General features: G+C 36.5%; 1 protein-coding gene across 6 annotated transcripts in view; it reads right to left on the bottom strand.

Moving 5' to 3' along the window:
• TINAG (tubulointerstitial nephritis antigen) overlaps nt 1-19,187 on the bottom strand; it is a 94,846-nt gene extending 75,659 nt beyond the window's left edge. The window contains exons 1-4 of one of the 6 annotated variants that reach the window (XM_032299735.1): nt 19,106-19,187; nt 13,216-13,524; nt 2,001-2,064; nt 1,255-1,344 (exon numbers count right to left, since the gene is read on the bottom strand). In XM_032299735.1, coding sequence (XP_032155626.1) covers nt 1,255-1,344; nt 2,001-2,064; nt 13,216-13,524; nt 19,106-19,172 — 530 coding nt within the window. In that variant the 5' untranslated portion in view covers nt 19,173-19,187. The other 5 variants (XM_032299738.1, XM_032299737.1, XM_032299736.1 and 2 more) reach the window with 5 other exon arrangements.
• Between the last annotated feature and the right edge of the window lie 1,321 nt (nt 19,188-20,508).

The following is a 20,508-nucleotide window of genomic DNA, read 5'->3' as shown; positions in this document are numbered from 1 at the left end:
GAAATTCAGTGTTCCCATTATGCTGGGAAATAACATGTTATGTGTGGAAGGAGATTATACTTCTATTTTATAAAAATCCATCTCAAGAGTATTTCACTTTTCTAACTGCTTGATAATAGATCTTTTTATGTTAAGTATTTTCCAGAAATGTAGATGTTATCAAGGGTATATCAAGGTTAGATCAATGGCAGCAGAGAAATTCTGAAGCAGATGCCACCTAGCTTGTTCCTCTTCCTTTTAGTTCTGTAATCACAGTCAGTGTTGGTGCCTATATCTTTTTCTTTTTTTTTTTTTTTTTTCTTTTTTTGAGGCAGCATTTTACCCCTCATTGCCCAGGCTGGAGTACAGTGGCACAATCTCGGCTCACTGCAAACTCCACCTCCCAGGCTCCAGTGATTCTTGTGCTTTAGCCTTCCAAGTAACTGGGATTACTGGCATGCACCACCATGCCCAGTTAGTTTTTTTCTGTATTTTTAGTAGAGAGTGTTTCACTATGTTGTCCAGGCTGCTTTTGAACTCCTGGCCTCAAGTGATCCACCCTCCTGCCTCAGCATCCCAAAGTGCTGGGATTACAGGTGTAAGACACCTCACCGGGCCAGTGCCTATGTCTTAATTCCCTCTATTTAAATGGAGAAGTCACCTAATTTATCAGTTTGTACAAGAGCATCAGCTATTTCCAAAGTTTCAGTGTCAATCATCCCAATCTTTAGTGTACCAGCAAAGTAAAGTAGCTCAATCTGTCTTTTGATTCAACTGTAAGTGACATTGGATAGAGAACCATTATTTCAGTGAAATTATTTAGATTGGCTTGTTATTTGGAGGGTCAAGATCGACTACCATCCTTTTCAGGTCAGATTCTACCCATGATAGCTAAGCATGTGATTGGCTTGGTCAGGGCAGCAGCAGAGGGAGAGATGGTTATTACGAATAAATCAGTTTTGCTGACTTCCTGATATTGACTAAATACTTATCCAAAGTAGCTTTCTCTACACTTCCCTTACCTACACTATAACGCTACTCTTTCCCAGATAATTTAGAGCTATGCTCTAGCTTTCTTATTTGTTCATGTTAATTATTCAATGTTATTTAATGTTTACCTTTGCATTCTAGTTCTAAATGTTTTCTATCTCCCTTCCTATTTCTCTCCCACTCTTTCTTTTTAAACAATGACCATTCATAGAAACCAAGCAATACACTGAAACCTGAAGAGTAAATGGGAGTGTCAAGAAGCATATAAAGCAAGATTTCTCTCACCCATAGTCTCCTTTATTGACCTGTTCAATTAATTCTGGACGAACAAGGCATATGTGCTGGGAACATTTCCACTGCTGTCCTGAGCATGTGCTGCAAAGACACGACAGTTACAAAAATGGCTTGGTCTTTATGAAGTATATTTCATTTAGTAACAAGAATTACACATTGTTAAGGCATAAAATGTAATTTCTTGATTAATGTTAACCATATGGTTATTTGATTCTTGGCAAAAATAAACGGTAAAACATACGTTAGCTACCACTCACGATGCTGTTATCCTCTACTCCAGGCAATTAACAAATGATATGATCACACATCCGTAAAGTTTGAAAACATAAGCCAATTTGGACAGTAGATTCAATGTACTTGTATTTGGAAGCTTTCTGCAGGCTAGTCCTTTTAAAGCAGCCTGCTTTTATATAGTTATTGTGCTTAAAAAACACAATTTGCCTGTAGAATATCAGAATATTATAATTAAGAGGTATAATGAACGCAGACCTGCTGTATGATGAAGATTTATTATCTAGAACATCAACCTCAAACATTAAAACACATTCATGATTAAATTTTCAAAATTCCTTAAAATTAAATATACTTACAAAAAGGTACAGGTATATGATGTCTTATGACATATGATTCTGTCTATATGTACTTAAATATATGTTTTGTTTCACAAATATTTCTTTTATTGGAAGAAAACATACACAGACAGTAGAACTCAGTTCTGTGCCACTTAAATTTATTACCAGGAGTTGCAGTTTTCTTTAATTACTGATCCCTCTTCATAACGTTGACCATCTTTGAAGCAACCTGTCAAAGTAACACGTAAACAAATCAAAATGCTAAACTAAGTAATAAAGTACATTCACATAAAAAGTAATCAAAAATCATGGTTAGCTTTTCAAATAGGCAGAAATGTTTGGTGCCAAGCTGATAGAAATCCATGTCTGGTTTATGCCAAGGTTTGTGTATCAAATTCTTCTGGGCCTGTTTCAATACTTTTATCCTTAAACTGCATATTATGTTCCAACAGGGAGGATTTGTAAAGCATGAAAACAGGATTACCAAAGAATTAATCACTATGCTCAAAAAATACCGCTTTTAAGTAAGTAAGCAATATAATAGTATTTGAATTGATTTATGGCATTTCTCATTTTAAAAAACAACTAATCAAGTCTCATAAGTGCTTAGTGCTTATAATTAATTGGATATGACTAGACCAAATAGCTCATAACTTTGGACTCAAAATATCAAGTAATTTCATGGAATTTATGTTACAATGACAAATTCTATTTTTTTTTTTTTTAAGATCTGAATAGGGACAATTCATGAAATCAATAAGATTGTAGCCATTTGCCTTCCAAATCCAAATGTTTCTTAACTATTAACTGAAACTAGTTATTGTTTTATGAGAATATATCAACTATTCAAAGATGATGAACAATGAATTATCATATAAAAACCTTTGGTAACATATTGTAAAAATAGTGCTCTGGTTAAAAATTTAAATTCCTTTTGAAAATATGATCTGCGCAAATTTAAAATTAACACTGAATTAGCAAAAGGGACTCAACTTTGTCTAGTGAAACTGTTTTTGACAGAAACAAGTAATTGATATTTTATGCCAATGGCCTCTAATTAAACAAAATGAGTTTTAATCTTTTATTCATAAAATCATAGGGCAAACTATAGGATTAGAAAGCATTCTGAGAGACCTGGTTTAACTTCTAGCCACAACGTTACAAAGTCACTTAGGGAATTAGCTATCCTTGGATTTTCCAAAAAATATTTTAATAGGAAATATTTCATAACTGCCCCTCCCCTGAATGTTTTACAATTCAATATTTTACTTAATACATCTAGTGATTTATGTATTTGCATCTATGCTTCCCTTCCACATGGAATTTTGATAGTTCACAATCATGGTATAAGAAAAGAAACCACCTCTTTCCTGACCACAGTCTTCCTCATGCAGCAAGCCCAAGATGGGGGAAGATTGAACTTCACATCCAATTCATGGTTTTACTTGCTACATAAGATTAGACACCTATCATAACTGAATTCACGGTATGTTTCTAATCTCAAGAGATCCTAGAATTTTTTAATCATCTAGAAACAACAGAAAATCCATGCAACAATTCAAGTTTTCATTCAAATTCAAGAGAAGTACTTTGTTAACCATTCTGAAAAATCAAGAGTGTGGGATAAAAACAAGGCTGATTTTTAATCATACTTCGTGAATCTTGAGTGTTCAACTTATGAATTCCATGGATAAATGGAACAGAGCTCTCAAGAGGCCTTAAAGAAAAAAGACTGTCCTTTCTCTGACTTGTACTCAGCTAATAATTTTGAAGACAGGAGAATGCCATTACCAAGCCACCCAAAATCATCAGCACTAAATTTAATGTTAACAAAACCTCCATTTCTTGGTCATCCATCCTTAATGTCGTGTAAGAGATAACTACGAGACACTACATTCGCTTTAATCTCATACGAGAATTAATCTGTTGAACAAAAGCCATACTCGGTTACACCTGACCCCGGTCCAGGTGCTGACACAAAACCCAGACACAGTCCACTCTCTGCTTTACTACAAATCCTTCCCAACTCCAACGGATCCCTCATTTCCCACACGGCATCTACAGAGATCTTCAAAAATATATATAATGCTGCTTCCTACTTAAAATCTTTAAGTCGTTTCTCATCAAATTTAGAGTAAGACCAAACTTCTTATTGTAACCTATAAGGCCTTACTCAAAATGTCTCTGCCCTAATCTCCGCATTTATCACTCCTGTTGAACTGACTGGGGTGGAGGTTCCCAGAGGAATGAAGGATTAGCATAATAGTAGTGAGGATAGAGGGAAGCAGATGGATATAATTTGGAGGTAATGCAAAGGGACTCACTCCTGGATTGAGTTTGGTGAAAAAAGAGAAAAAGGAATCAAAGTTATCTCATTAGGACTTTGGTTTGAATAATGGAGAAAAACGGTGCAGCTATCACTAAGATAAGAAACAGGTTTGTGTCAAGAAATCAAGACTACTACATTGCATATTTTAGATTTAGATAAAACTTAGGCTAGACATCCTAACAGAGATATCAAGTCGACAGCAGTTTATAAAAGACCAGAGTTAAGCCAAGGCTGGAGCATGAATTTGGGAGACACCAACATCCATATCTACTTTTTTAAACTGAAGACTAAGAGTCGTTTGGATAGAGTGTATGTAGATAAGAGAAAGTGGTCCAGGACTGAGCTCAAAACACCACATTTCACAGACATTCAGAAGAGGAAACTGGGAAGAAGTGGCCTGTGAGGGACCGGGAATTGAGGAAAGGGTGGTGTCATCAAAAACAGGGTTACGAAAGTGTTTCATACACTCAAGGTGGTCAGCTGCATACAGTAATGAGGAGAGGCCAAGAACCAGTAAACAGACATCTGAGTATTACATTTGGTAATGTGGGAATTGCCGAATAACCCTGCCAAGAGAGATTTCAGTGAAGTTGCAGGAAGTTCACCTCCTGTAGGAATGGGCAGATGAGAGACTTGGAATAAGAAGTGAAAGTTTTCTTTCGGTTACTTTGCCACGCAAGGAAAGAAGGGGATGAGATGGTACCTGGTTAAAGGCATGAGTTAAGGGAGAGCTTTTGTAAAGTTGGGAAAGAAAAAAACACATTTTATAAATTAACGGTTAATCCAGGTGTATTAGTCTGTTCTCACACTGCTAATAAAGACATATCCAAGACCGAGTAATTTATAAAGGAAAGAGGTTTAATGGACTCACAGTTCCACATGGCTGGGGAGACCTCACAATCATGGCAAAAGACAAAGGAAGAGCAAAGGGAAGCTTCATATGGTGGCAGGAAAGAAAGAGCGTGTATGGCGGAACTCCCATTTATAAAATGATCAGATCTCGTGAGACTTACTCACTACCACGAGAACAGCACGGGAAAAAAACCTGCCCCACGGTTCAATTACCTCTTACTGGGTCCCTCCCATGACAGGTGAGAATTATGGGAGGTATAATTCAAGATGAGATTTGGGTAGTAACACAGCCAAACCATATCACCAGGAGAAAAGAAAAAAAAAAAAAAAGATTCTTCAGGAGAAAGAGCAAGAAAGGGAGAGAGAATGGTAAAGATGGAAGTACTGAAAAGACAAGAGAAGATGGGATTCAGAGGTCAAGACAGGGAATCAATTCAAGGTAAGCAGTAACCCAGATGGAGGTAGGTTGAAAACTCTGATTGTGAAGAGATGAAAGAATTCCTGTCTGGTAGTTTCACTTTCTCAGTAAAGTATGTCTGGGGCACCTCCGAGTGAGTTAATTAATCAATTGGTTACACACACGGTATATTGACCAATAAAATAAAACAAAGCAAAAACTAATGACTGTTGAAATTAAGGCAGTTTTGCAATTTTAACAGCCTTTAAAGTAATATTAGGCAAATCAAGTATTTGGAAAATTAAATAGTTTATCTTCTTGAATTGAGAAAAGATGATAATACATTGCCCATAATTTATTTTAAAATAATTCATCACAGTGTATTATAAGTATCTGTGCTGGTCTAAACGTCACTTCTTGAATTGCAAAAAGATAATAATATGTTGTTTATAATTTATTTTAAAATAGTTCACCACAGTGTATTACAAATATTTGTGCTCATCTAAACTTTAGTGCAGGAAAGGCAGTTACTTGCTCTAATCAGGATTCCACCCCTGAAGGGTTGTTCAGTGGCATTCATTCTCAAAGGTAAGACTTTGGAGCAGCTGCTACAAGTGCTTCCATTATCCATATTTTGATCAACACTAAAGTATTAAAATAATAAATGTCAGAAATGAGTTTTACTGTTAAAATTTATGACTTGTTAATCAGCATAATTTTGATAAGTAACTACCTCCGATTGGTTAAATTATAATTTTTACTTATGAGGATTACCTAAAATATGTCAAAGTCACACCCCACCTTCATATCCCATAGTTTATATGTATCTGTTAAACTCAGAAGCACCTGCACTCTTAGGCTTGGTGCTCTAGGATTGATGTTTGTCCTGTGTACTGTGTCCAGTCAAGTAGGTAGGAGGAATTGTCATTCTCTGATAGCCACTGTACAGGTAACAGAGTCATACCGCTGAAGTGTTATCACATGTGCCTCCAATAAATTTTTAATGCAATGTAGATGTGGGAACACCTAAAAGGACAGAAACTGGAGACTTCACGAAGCTTGCAGAGGTTGTATAAATTGGTTTGTGTCGTATTTTTATAAGTGTCAGCATATGTGGCAAAGAATGGACTGCGATTTATTGTCATTGTAGTATAGTTAAGGAGGCTGAGAAGAAGTAAATAACCCTTATCTGATTCAAACATGTCAGTGACTCACACACATTTTTTATCTTTTTTCTTTGATTTGGATTATACACACACATATTGTGCATAATCAAATTAGCTTAGGTCTGTTCATGACAGATGGTCTACTAGACTTTCTCCTTAAGATCTGCTGCACCAAAAGGTTATGTCTAGAAAATTCACTCTAGCTGTTTTCAACTCTACCACTGGTTCTCCATATCTGATATTTGGTGTTTTTTTTTTTTTTTTTTTACTTTGAAAGGGTCTCATGCTGTCATCCAGACTAGAGCACAGTGGTGGGATGATAGCTCACTGCATCCTCAAACTTCTGCGCTTCAGGGATCCTTCCACCTCAGCCTCCCATGTAGCTGAGACTACAGTGCATGCCACCATGACTGGCTAATTTTTATTTTTTTATTTATTTTGAGATGAAGTCTTGTTCTTTGAATATTTTTGGTAGAGATGATGTCTCATTGTATTGCCAGGTTGGTCTTAAACTCTTGGCCTCAAGAAATCCTCCCACCTTGACCTCAAAGTGCTGGATTTACAGGTGCGGGCCACGACACCCACCCTGACATTTGAAACACTTTACTGGAAATTACCATCAGATATGGCAAAGAAAACATAGGATGAAGAAAGTAAAACATATTTACCAGTATTTTTATTTTTCTAATCCTGAAGATAATGTACATAGTTTTAAATCCTTGATTTAAAGAGCTCTTAGGACAGGAAAAATAAGAGGAACTAGACAATACCCATATAACTAAATATCTGAAAAATAATATCTACGAGATCAGTGAGTGATCATAGAATCTCAGAGGAAAGTTCCTTTATAATGCAAACAATATTGTAAATAATATATATTGTATTTTTATCTTAACTACTTTTGCACATTTTTTCAATATTGTATAGCACTATTTTCTTTTCAAGTAGCTACTTTCAAAAGGAAGATAAAAGAAGAAAAATTATCTGAATAGAAGTGCTTATAGTCTAATGTGAACTTTTTGCTGCAAAATGAAATGATTAATTACTTCCTTTCATAGTGAATGGAGCAAAATCTATACCTGTAACATATGTTCTACATAAAACATAACGCTAAATTAAAGTCTTAGCAAAATTCTCGCTCTCAAGCAAAATTGGGTATTGAAAAAGTGGATATTGAAGAAAATTGGATATAGCAACTACTCTTTTGTATGGGCTATATGTCTCAAATAAGAAAAACTCGAATACATTTCAGCACATTAAAAACATTACAGCTCATGCTTTTAAACTGAGACTTGAAAAAAAATTAACAAAAGGCAGACATCCAAATAGTCACTGTGTTGTGATGTGGTTCTACATTCTTAATTTTTGCCAGAGATTGCTGGTTATTCCCAATACCATTCTCTCCTTTTTTTTCTTTTGTATCAGAACCCCATTCATAGCTAAGCACATTACCACACAGCTAAGCAAAACATCTCTTTGATGATTGGCATGGCCATGTGACTATGTTCTGGCCAAAGAGATAAAGCAGAGGTGCTGGTGTGCTTTAGAATGTCTTCTCAAAATGTGAAAACTAAATTTTTATTTTCCCATTTGTTTTATTGGGACTCAAATATATTTTTGGAGCATGAAGAGCCAAACTAGATAATGACTACAAGGGCCATTTTCCAGCATGGTGAAGAAGACGGCTGCATGGAGCCTGGTCTCTAATGACAAAGTGAATCCAGGCAAAATATCCTATGTGTTAGAAATATGTATTTTAGTTAGAGTTGTCACCAATCGGACATATTCTTACATGGTGCATAAACATTAACCATTTTAATATACTCAGCTTTCCAGGGTTTTTTGTCTGCACATGGCATACTAGTCACACAATGCTTCCTAATTGTTTCACATACCTAAGTCTCTTTACCTATGTAGATGCTAAGTTTCTCAAGGTCTGGAACTTTATAATACTGTTTTCTTATGACCCTCAGTGCTTACCACAATCGTGGATATATGAAAAGTTTTAAACACTATCAATTACTCCTGTTAATGTTCCAGCATCCAAAATAATAAAGAAATTGCACATTTAAACTACAGACAATAATACTTTGATACTTTCCAAATATCTTTTAAAAACTACTTTATGCATGAAAAGCTACTTATGAAAATATTTTTATTCTTTTAAATCATATAAGTACATTATTATTTAATTTAACAAATATAAAATTTGAAAGAAAATTAAAACCCTCTAAATATCAATTAATCCAAATTCAACCAATATTTACTAGGCCTCCCTCTTCATGGCACCATAGCTAGTATACAATAAGTAAATCACCACGTTTGCTCTCAGAAAGCTGCTATTTAATTAAAATAAAGTAATATTCAATTAAACGATGAATAATTAAATAATGAATAAATGAATAACTGAAAAGTGCCTGGAACAGTTGTTGGCTCCACAGTAAGTATTCCATAAATCTTAGCTTGCAGGAGGAGGAAGAGTGGGTTCATTAAGACAATGGAAAACTTGCTACTCGGCCTTTTGGCTAAGATCAAGTGCAGAAAACTTGCTACTCCGTGTATGTTACAGAGGGGTCTGCTAATTAAGTATCTACCATACGCAGGTTCTATGAGGGATGAATTTCCTTGACTGCCCAATCTTGTCACTATTAGAAACTACACTTAAATAAGTACACTAACTAATCCTAGGCACAGGACTCCTTATGATGCCTTATGTATTATCATCATGTTATTAACATATATTAACTTCACCTATTATTTTAATGATCATACCTACTTGACAAAATAGAGAAGTTCAACATTAAAATCACATTTTAAAGGTGTATTTTCATTGAACTTCTCTCTTTTGTCATGTGACAATACATGCGAAATACATGTTTAATAGAAAATATTTTCTATTTTTAAACATACATTTTCTATTTTTCTGTGAAATATACCTTCTATTTTCAAAGAAATCACCTTCTTTCAATTTCAAAATACATACAATAGGAATGGCCCAAGGGACCATGCGCAGTTGTGCAAGTTGTATATTGTACAAAAATGAGGAGCTCCACTTACAGAAACTACAGACATATTAACCCCTGGCAGAAATGAGAGAAGTGGGTCAGAGAGGAAATAGCAAGGGGTGAGGTATACGGTAAAATAGAAATTTACCAAAAGGTAAACGTTACCAAAAGGTTTCATTCACCACTCATCTCTAACTGATGGTTACCATACAAGACCCTGGACCAAGAACTGTCAGATATTTCAACTTTACAAGAGTAGCTAAACATCTGGATTTTTTAATAAAAACCCCTGGTTTAAATATTTCTAACTCATATTAATGCTATTTTCTGTTGGTTTTATTTTTTCTATGTAGAATGTCACATTATCCACAAATAATGAAAGTTTTATTTCTTTTCTTCAAACTCTTTTACTTCATTTTTTCTCTAAGAGCATAACAAAAATCTTCTTGTTAAATGTAGCAAAAACGGTAGACATTCATGTTTTATTACTAGTCTTAAAGGGAACCTATACATAATTTCTCCATTATGTATGATGTTTACTTTGGAGTTTTGGTGTAGACATCTTTACAATGATAAAGAAATATGCTATCATTTCTAGTATTAGAATTGAGAAAAATTGCCGCATAGGACATGAGCTCTCATGAATAAATAAGACTTATTCATAACAACAGCCAACCAACTATAAATTATATTTTTAAAATATGTGATACAATGCCTGAGCTCACGAGTTTGAGACCAGCCTAGGAAACATGGAGAAACCCAGTCTCTACTAAAAATGCAAAAAACAAACAAACAAATAGCCTTGAATGGTGGTACGGGCCTATAGTCCCAGCTACTTGGAAGTCTAAAGTGGGAGAATCACTTGAGCCTGAGGAATGTCAAAGCTGCAGTGAGCCATGATGGTGCCACTGTACTTTAGCCTGGGTTACAAAGCGAGACCCTGTCTCAAAAAATAAATAAATAAATAAAGCAATACAAAATAAATCATAAAATATCCAGGAATAAACAAAGAGTATTATAAGGCTACTATGGAGAAAAGTGTTCAATCTATTTAAGGATATTTTTAAAAATCAGAGTAAGTGGAGAAACATCCTATACTCTTTGATGAGATGTCATCACATTACAGAGTTCAACTATGTACAAATAAGTCTATAAATTTTATGTAATTCTATTCAAAATTTTAGCTAAAGTTTTTTGAGGAACTAGAAAAGTGTATTCAATAACCGTTTATGGAAGATTAATGTCTACATGACCTAAGTCATCCTTAAAAAAGAGGGTTGAATAAGTTAACTTGCTATACCAGATATTAAGTTGTATTACAAGGCTGTGGATGGGAAAAAGTAAATCACAGGAAGAAGAGAGCAAACATTAATGAGCATATTATGAGAAGCTCAGACCCAGTAGATATTAGAGAAACTCAAATTAAAATGACAATGAGAAATCATGTTTTACTGATTATGTAAGTAAAGCTTACCCGTCTGGATAATACTGTTAGAAACGTGTCCCCATATAGTACTAGGGGAGTATAAACTCATGCACCTACTTCTGAGAGCTATCTGGCAAGACTTAGATTAAATGCATAGCTGGGACTCAGCAATCCAAGTGTTGCCTGTGTCATGCAAGTTGATGAGAAGGCATGCATGACGCTGTCCTTCATGGACTTCTTTATGATGGCAAAGAGCTGTAGACAACCTAGGTGTCCACCCACCATGGAGGAAGCAGGGAATTAGATGAGATGAAGGGATATCATAGAGAATTAGGCATCAGGCAGAAGGTACAGACTAGTCATACTAGCCCGTGGAGACATGGGAAGAGTTTTAAAACATGCTGCTGTCTGAGAAAATCAAGAAACAGAATGAGGCCTGTAGCATAATATGGTCTACATAAATTAATAATTCAAGCACATGCTCTCTCCTTTTCTCTGTACAAGATAAGACTACATGCTGTAAAAGGGTATGTAAAATTTTTTTAAAAGGAGTTTCCCATTGGGGAAAGATGGGAATGGCTCATAAACATTAAAGGAATAAAAGGAAGGAAGGAAGAAAATAAAGAAGGAAAAGAAGTAAGAAAGGACATAGGGAGGAAGGAAGAAAGGAAGGAAAGGATGGATGTAATGGCTCATTCCTGTAATCCTAGCATTTTGGGAGGTCAAGGCAGGAGGATTGCTTGAGACCAGGAGTTTTGAGACCAGCTTAGGCAACATAGCAGGACCCCATCGTTACAAAAAAATAAAAAAAAATAGCTTTGGGTATTGTGGCACACACCTGTAGTCCTAGTTACTCAGGAGGCTGAGGGAGGAGGACTGTTTGAGCTCAAGAGTTCGAGGCTGCAGTGAGCCATGATCCTGCCACTGCACTCCAGGCTGGGTGACAGAGCAGCAACACACATACACACACACACAAAGTGACGGGAGGAAGGGGAAAAAAGGGAGAGAAGAATGGAGGGGTGGAGGGAAGGAAGAAGGAAAAGCTATTTATTGGAAAAATGTAAAGGCCTCGGATAAATAACAGTTAGGTGGAAAATATAAAATAATGCATATGTAAACACATAAAGAGGCATTTCCTAAATTTTACAAACAAGATGACATTATTGAGAATAAAGGGTATGGCATCTGGATTTTTTTTTTTTTTTTTTGACACAGAGTCTTGCTCTGACTTTTTAAATGACATCAGGATTTTTGAAATAAGGATTCCAAGCCCCTAGTTTACCCTAAAGTGTCTTCTAACTGTGATTTCTAATCACCATCGCCCATTTACCACAGTGTGACAGAGACCTCTGATTAACCCTGAAGTTCTGCTGAGGAGATTTAATACAGTAAGAGACAGAAAAATAAAGCCTCATCTAAATGTAGTTGTAGAATTTTGTTTGATTTTGTTGCAGAATTTGGCTATATCAAATGCTCAAAATCCATAGTCATTCTCCTCTAGATCAATAGTAAATACTATCATCCTCTTTACGTTGTGTTTATCCATTTAACCTTAGATATTTTCAACGACTTTGTATGAAATCCTCTTTTTTGATAATTTTAAAATTCCCAGACTAGAAAAAAAAACGAAGCAAAACAAAAATACACATGAAGAATATATTTGCTATTACTTAGGCAGAGTAGTACCACTTACTACAGTTAGGTGACTGACTTTATTTTATTTTATCCTAGTTTTAATAGCATTACTATTACCACAGTTTCTAATGCTAGTGCGTCTATTAGCCCCTTGAAATAACAACTAAATTTACAGATAATAAATCTTGTGACTTTTTTGAGACTAAGAGGTTACAAACAAAAAGGCTTGAGAATCCTGATGTCAATACAAAGCAGAGAGAGAGAAGAGAAGAAAGAATTGTAAGTAATCCTTATATAAATTGAGTGAGTGTTCAAAACTCACTGATCAGGATTCCAGTCAGCACTCAGGACTGTCAAATCAGAACTTACCTGAAGGTGCTGGTATTACACAGGAACCCCATATCCAAACAAAAGCACGTTAACAATCCAAATAAATTTATTTTCTCAATCACAGTAGTCGTTTTTATTTCATTGAAAGAAGGAAAAAAATAAAGAAGAAAAAAAGAGAAAGTTTTTCAGATCTTGTTGTTATGAACGAGGATAATGTTGAAACACATTCCCAAAGCCTACCTTCTGGATACCAAGGCTGTCTGTGAGGATCCCATTCTTTCTCTTCACGGCAAAAGGACTTGTAATCAGGACAGCAATCAGAATTTTCCCTGTCACAGAATTTATCACAGTAGCACAATGCATTTGCCTCATAGAACTCAGTGACACAGCCATCATCTCTGTCTTCACAACAACCAAAATTCCTACAGTATCTCCCTTGGAAAACGGATCTTTTGAATCGGGTACCTTCCAAAATGGTGTGATTCCTAGTGAAATAAGCTTCTAGATCCACTTCTCTTTGAGATAAATACTGCTTCTCCATCCAGATTTCTGTAGTAAGATAAGAGAAGATTAAGATCTGATATCTGGTCCACATTCTCTAAAAGTCAGGTATAGCTTCCACTTCCGTTATATCCAGTACCCTTGGCCTTGTGGGCTTCTGCTTGGAACCTGAATTCCAGTCATCAAGACACTTCAGCCTGAAACCTGAAACTGATCCTTTGCTTGAACTGAGTATACTTCTTATAGTTAAACATTAATCAAGAATTTCAATGTTTGACCAAGATAATGTATGTTAGAAATAAACTATTCTCCCAAAGTTAAAAACGTATATTTCGTAAAAATTTTGCATCATCAATGTATCTACATAAAATCTTATGCATAGAGGTACAATGAACATTGCATGCCTCTCAAAAAATCTAGGTTCTTAAATCAAAAGCCTCCTTAGAATATACATGGCCCAGATTATGGCTGTAATAACCACTGGCAAGGTGCAGGAAATTCAAAAGTCAAAAGTGCAATTATTCATTTCACCTGCTTGCATTGCAACCAAAATCCAGGCTCTCATGAGGTTGCTTGCTAGGATCTGTCATATCAATAACAGTTGCTCTAAATCATGCCCAGTCACACACTGGTTTGATTTCCCATCTGTACTCCATTTACCTACCAGAAACTTTTTGATTTCAAGGCTTAGTGGAACCTAATTCAGCAAGAAATTCCCTGAGGGTGACCTTAGTTCCCTCCACCTGAGTCCCCACTTAGTATAAATACTGGGATGCTTCAGTATCTTGAAAGCAGTTTATAGTCAAGAAAAGTCATTACTCAGTGCGAATGAGCTGAGGGGAGGGCATTGTGAAGGAAACTGGAAGGACAAGGTGTCTTTTGTGTTTTATAGAGCTGTGCGTTTACAGTGGGTTTTGGCTACACTGTATTTATTCATTAACTACAATAATTTCCTTTGGAATGAGGATAAGTAACCAGCAGAGGATGATTCAGCAGGAGTTGCTGGGTGAACTAGTGGAAAGCACCTGTCTTGGCAATCAGAAAACCCGGACTCTGGTCCCTGAGCTACTGTTTGTTTCTGTAACCTTAGGTTCACCATTCATTTCTCTGGTCCTCAGTTATTTGTCTATAAAATGGAGTATTCCTTTCCCAGGCTATTTCATAACTCCAACCGTACAAACTTGTTCCTTGACCTTGCTCTATATTTTATTCAACTCACACTTTTGTCTTCATTGTGCCATTTTCTTCTGGCACCTTCCTCTCAGGCTATAAACCAATGTAAGTCTCTCTTTAAAAAAAAAATCTACATTATCTTGATGTCACTATCCATAACGCCCCTGTCTCTTCAATCCAACACCTGCTGCCTCCACTTCCTTGCTATCTACTGAGTCACTAAATTACTACAAAGTACTGCCTCCATTCCCATCAACTCTTACCAATGACCTCCTACCAGCCACTTCCCATGGATCTACATTCATTCTAGACATATAGGTGTCTTATGAGCATTCAAGGAGGGTAGATGTTATGTGTGCTCACCAAAAAAAAAAAAAGAAAGGAAAAAAAGATGAAAGAGAGGGCGGGGCAGGGAAAGAAAGAAGAAAATGGAAACTATATGAAGTGATGGATATCACCATGAGCTTGATGGGGGTGATTATTTTACAATACAAAGCATATCAAAACATCAAGTTGTACACTTTAAACACATACAATTTTTTTTTTTTTTTTTTTTTTTGAGACGGAGTTTCTCTCTTTTTACTCAGGCTGGAGTGCAATGGCGCGATCTCGGCTCACCGCAACCTCCGCCTCCTGGGTTCAGGCAATTCTCCTGCCTCAGCCTCCTGAGCAGCTGGGATTACAGGCATGCACCTCCAGGCCCAGCTAATTTTTGTATTTTTAGTAGAGTCGGGGTTTCACCATGTTGACCGGTATGGTCTCGGTCTCTTGACCTCGTGATCCACCCGCCTCGGCCTCCCAAAGTGCTGGGATTACAGGCGTGAGCCACCGCGCCCGGCCCAACACATACAATTTTTATTTGTCGATTATACTTCAGCAAAACTGCAGGGAAAAGAGGAAGGGAGCATAAAAGTTAGACTAATAGAATTCAAATCCTAGTTCTGCCACTGACCAGCAGCATGTCTTTGAGCATGTGGCTTATTCTCTCTATGCTGCAATTTGCTCATCTGCACATTTGGAAAATAATATTTATTACCACATCAGGTGGGTGAGAAATTTAAATGTGATAATAACACAAAGTACTTAGAACATCAGCCACGCTAAATAAATGTTAATTTTCATTAATAAGCATACCCCCTACCTAGAAACTCTTCATCCTTTGCTTTCTATGTTTTCATTCTCCTGATTCTCTTCCCATTCTTCACGAGGCTCCCAATTTACCTGCCCACTCTTGGATTCACTTCCTTCCCTTCTCAATGATCATTTGAAGTTTACTTTCACTGACATTCTCAACACTCCCGTGCCCCGTCCTTACACCTCATAGTCCCTCAAACTTTCAACACTGAATCAATTGAAAAGCTATGGGCCACAAGACCCTATCCAAAGTGGACTTCCAACCTTCTCTCTCTGAACTTAATTTATACCATTTTACTCCTTGCACACATTGGTCCTGTCCTCATACTGGGTTTCTTGCCCATTCCTCAAACTTACCACGGACACTCCTGTCTTAGCACCTTTGCACTTGCTGTTTCCTCTGCCTGAATCATGCTTTCCAGAAAACTGAATAGCTCTCTTTCAACCTCTCAGAGAGGTCTTTCTCACACTCCCTATCCAAAATGAGAAACCCTCTTCTGTCTCAACAAGCTCTATTCCCTTCTCTGTACTTATCATGATATACTATAATATTATTAATTGGCTTTATTTTCTGCATTTCCCCTCCAAATGTGAAGACTAAAAGACCAAATAATTTTGTCTATTCTGTCATGGTTTATCTCAAGCATCTTACACAGTGCCTAACACATAGTAGATGCTCAATAAATATTTATTTGATAAATAAATAAATCCTGCAATTTGCATTTGCCCCCTCTACTTTCTCTATTGAGGGCTGCTGGAGATGATATACTAGAGCATAAAATTGCTGACACCATAAATTTTGGGTTATTTGTTTTAGCAGAGCTTTTAAGTGCTACTTACATTTCTTTGTCTCCCCTTTCCCTTTGTGACTACTACAAACCTCCTTACCTTCCTAACTCACTTTCTCATTTTCTAGAGATGACCTCCTCCCAGAGGTTGCCAAGAAAACAAACATAGCAAATGTTAATCCCACACCTTCCTGTCATAAATCCCATAAACCTATCTACATTTTCAGCCACCTTCCTTTCTTCTAGACTCCGAAGATAAGGTGCCAGGGTTCCCAGATAATTATTCCATCTATGATTTTTATTCTGACACCATTTACCTTATTCCTTCCCTTACCTCTTAGGTCCCATACACCATCAACTTTCCTCTCAGCCAGTTCCTTCAGTCCATTGGTAGGATAGTAGCAGACACCCTTGACCATTCACCTTGGATGAGGGACATTTTAGGGGAGAAGAAAAGTGCTGCAGTCCCTCTCATGATTACTTTTGCTACCTCCATTGCACAAGAAACAATGGAGGAGATTGCAACCTCCTGATTTTATCTTGGAAAGAATGAAGCTTATCAAATAACCTCCTGACATAAGATCTTAGCTAGATGCTGCAAAAATGGACTGAAAAGTAGAAATTGCAGTCATGTTTATAACTGGCAGTTTTCAGATATATTTAAAGATGTAAACTGACATAAGAACAGAAAACCAAACACCGCATGTTCTCGCTTATAAGTGGGTGCTGAACAATGAGAAAACATGGACACAGGGAAGGGAACATCACACACCAGGGCCTGTTGGGGGTAGGGGGCTAGGAGAGGGATAGCAGGAGGTGGGGGGATTGGGGAGGGATAGCATTAGGAGAAATACTTAATGTAGATGACGGGGTGATGGATGCAGCAAACCGCCATGACATGTGTATATCTATGTAACAAACCTGCACGTTCTGCCCATGTACCCTAGAACTTAAAGTATGATAAATAATATATATATATATATATATATGTAAAATGTAAACCTTAAAGAAGAAATATCATGGTCTACGAAGCCACTTTCTCCTATCTGTGTTTTTTGAGGGACATAATACAGTCCCTTTTTCAATGTAGAGCAAAACGGGGTGTGTGTGTGTGTGTGTGTGTGTGTGTGTGTGTGTGTGTGTAAGAGAGAGACAGAGAAAACAGGAAGATAGGCTTGCTAAAAACAATATATTGGATTGTCTTAATTTCTATCACTAGAAATTTATTAATTTCAATTACGGGGTGTGAAAAAATTTTATTTGGTAATAAGTGCTGTTTGGTAAGATAAGTAATATTAACTCACCTATGAAGGTCAAGGCTTGATCTCTTCAGCTTCACAAGATATCTAGGATGGTCTCATGAGGAGGTGAGAAGGATTGGTGGGAGTGGCACCAAAGAGTAGGGAAAATGCTTGCTGAGCACCATGTGCTCATTCCTCACACATGGGGCCATACATTAATTATTTGAAGCTGCCTTCTTCTTATTTCTATTCAACTGAGTTAATTCAAATTTTAGATAAAGAATTTTAATGAGATATAAAAGAAGTCTCTGTCTATAGGATGCATTTATCTTTGAATTAAGCTGTTATGGGAGACTGGAAGATTGCCCACATTACAATTACAACATATATCTGTATATAGATATATAAATGCCTATTTTATACACAATACACACTAGGTATTAGCATGTATATATAAAATCTCACGTAATTGTTGCAACAGTCTGTGATGGCAAACAGTATGAGTACTGTTCCTGTTTTAGGTTTTACAGATGAAGGAGTGGCTCAAGTGCCTAAGCAGTATCCTACAGCCAGTAATGGAGTGTTTGTCAGCAAGCTCAGTGAGCCTTTCCCTGCTCCATCCTATGATTGTTTCTGTCTACATATTTACCCTGGCCTCTTGTCTGAAGTCTGGTCTTAGCCTATGACATGAATAAATTTTCCAGAACCTTTTCAAATGCAGATATTACTCAGGTAGAGGGAGTATGGGAAGGCGAGTGGGGGACAAAGGTAGAGATCTAGGGAAAGACTGTGGAGTTTTTCACTGATTGGTTGTGTGTTATGCACTCAAGTGAAACTCCGCTCTTCTCTGAAAGTTTACCAGTTAATGCAAATTTGGCCTCTAATCATACATTGCTGAGAAAAGTTTTAAAAAAATGAAGAACTTAACAGACTCATGAAATGGAAAAGAGTTATCGTGGAGTAGGTCCAGGCTTTTTGCAATTTTGCTCAAGGCCTTCTAACCTCTCATTATAACTAAACAGGTACTTTGAGTTCTACTTTCTTCTTGTTTTTCACTTTTTTTTGCAACAGCAATTTCAACATCTTTTTCCGTTTTTTATTTCCCAACACAGAACTGCACAGTATGGTGATTTGTGTAGTATGCATTTGCAAATTAAGACCGCCTGGAGAGGACATTCGGTTTAGACCATCAAGCACCAAAGAAAACTTCAAATAGGCCAAGATGATACATCCATTTGAGTCTGGAAGAAAGAGAAAAAGAGGCCCTGACAAAAACCTCATTTCACTGCCCACCTGACCAATCTCCACTCTGGTTCAAGGGCCTCCCACAGAGATTATGTTGCCAGTTCTTTGCCTCCATGTAGACTGTGTAGGAGCCATTCAAACTTGCTAATGACAAAACCCCAAAGAAACCAAAAAGTAAAAAATAAAAAATGAAGGAAAATGCATGAAGACGAAAAGACTAGCAATAGAGTACAATGGAGAAAAAGCTAACAGAAAAAAAGTTATTATGGGAAAAAAATATGTGCATATAAGAATATCTCTTTTTACATCAAAATCTAATTTTAATATGCTTAAATGGAAAACATTATGGGAAATACAAAAACATTACTTCTAGAGCTAATAAAAATGTTTATTTAGTGCTTTATTTCACAAGAGGCACTTGAAAATAAGAAATAGGCCTGCTAGCTCTTTCTCTTAAGGTGCTTGTAGTAGTATAATGTTTTTGGGAAAGAAGTTCATTTTATTTACTCATTCTTTTATTCAAAAGCGTATGTTGAACTCCAAATGTATTGCAGGACGCATACCATATTCTGGGAATATACTGACTAATGAAACCTGATTCTAATCCTCAAAGATCAAGCCAGTATGGCCAGAGATGCCAACTTATAAAGAAAGCATTGCATTGAGGCTTGATAAGTGTTATTACTGGCATATGTAGAGGGCGAACAGGGGCACAAAGAAAAGAGTCGTCAATGCTTCCTAGTAGCATTAGGGAAGACAATGCTAAAGAAACGGCATTTCAGTTCAATCTTAAATGGTAAGTAGGATATTTGTAAAGTAGACAGAATTTCTAGACAAGAAACAGAATATAACACATAGCATATTTGAAAAGCTGGTAGGGGCCAGATCACTTCGGGGCTTGAATGACAAAGATATCGTATAAAGTATAGACTTTACTCTAAAAATGAAAAAAAAAAAATGTGAGTTGTTTGTTTTTGGTCTCCCAACAATTCCTATGGCACATGGCCTTCTTTGGGGGATCTGTTCTTTTCCCACTTTGCAAAGTCCTGGTGAGACCATCAGTAATCGGTCTTTACCTTTATCACTTCCCAGAAGTGTCTGCATATGACATAAGCTAAGCCAATCACTCTCTCCTGACAATTTGAATCTTCGGTGGAGTGACTAGTATATAAAGCAGGAAGAGGTGAGTCATTCAGACACCAACACTTCCAAAACTCATCATAAGTTATAGACCAAGATCCTTGGTCATTCAACTTTTCTTTAATTTCTATGAATATTAGTGTTCTTCTAACAAGTTCCTTTTCTTTTCTTTTGGTTTACATTGACCAGAGTCTGTGTCTTCTTTTAGCAAGCAAAGAATCCTTGAAATAGAAAGTTATTTCAAATTCATAACAAGGCAAGGATATGGTCAGAATGGCATTTTCAATAGATTATTATGCTAGCAGAATACA

Source organism: Sapajus apella, unplaced genomic scaffold (genome assembly GCF_009761245.1).
Source record: "Sapajus apella isolate SASKATOON/1434 unplaced genomic scaffold, GSC_monkey_1.0 scaffold41, whole genome shotgun sequence".
NCBI lineage: Eukaryota > Metazoa > Chordata > Mammalia > Primates > Cebidae > Sapajus > Sapajus apella.
This window is presented reverse-complemented; position numbering and strand designations above follow the sequence as displayed.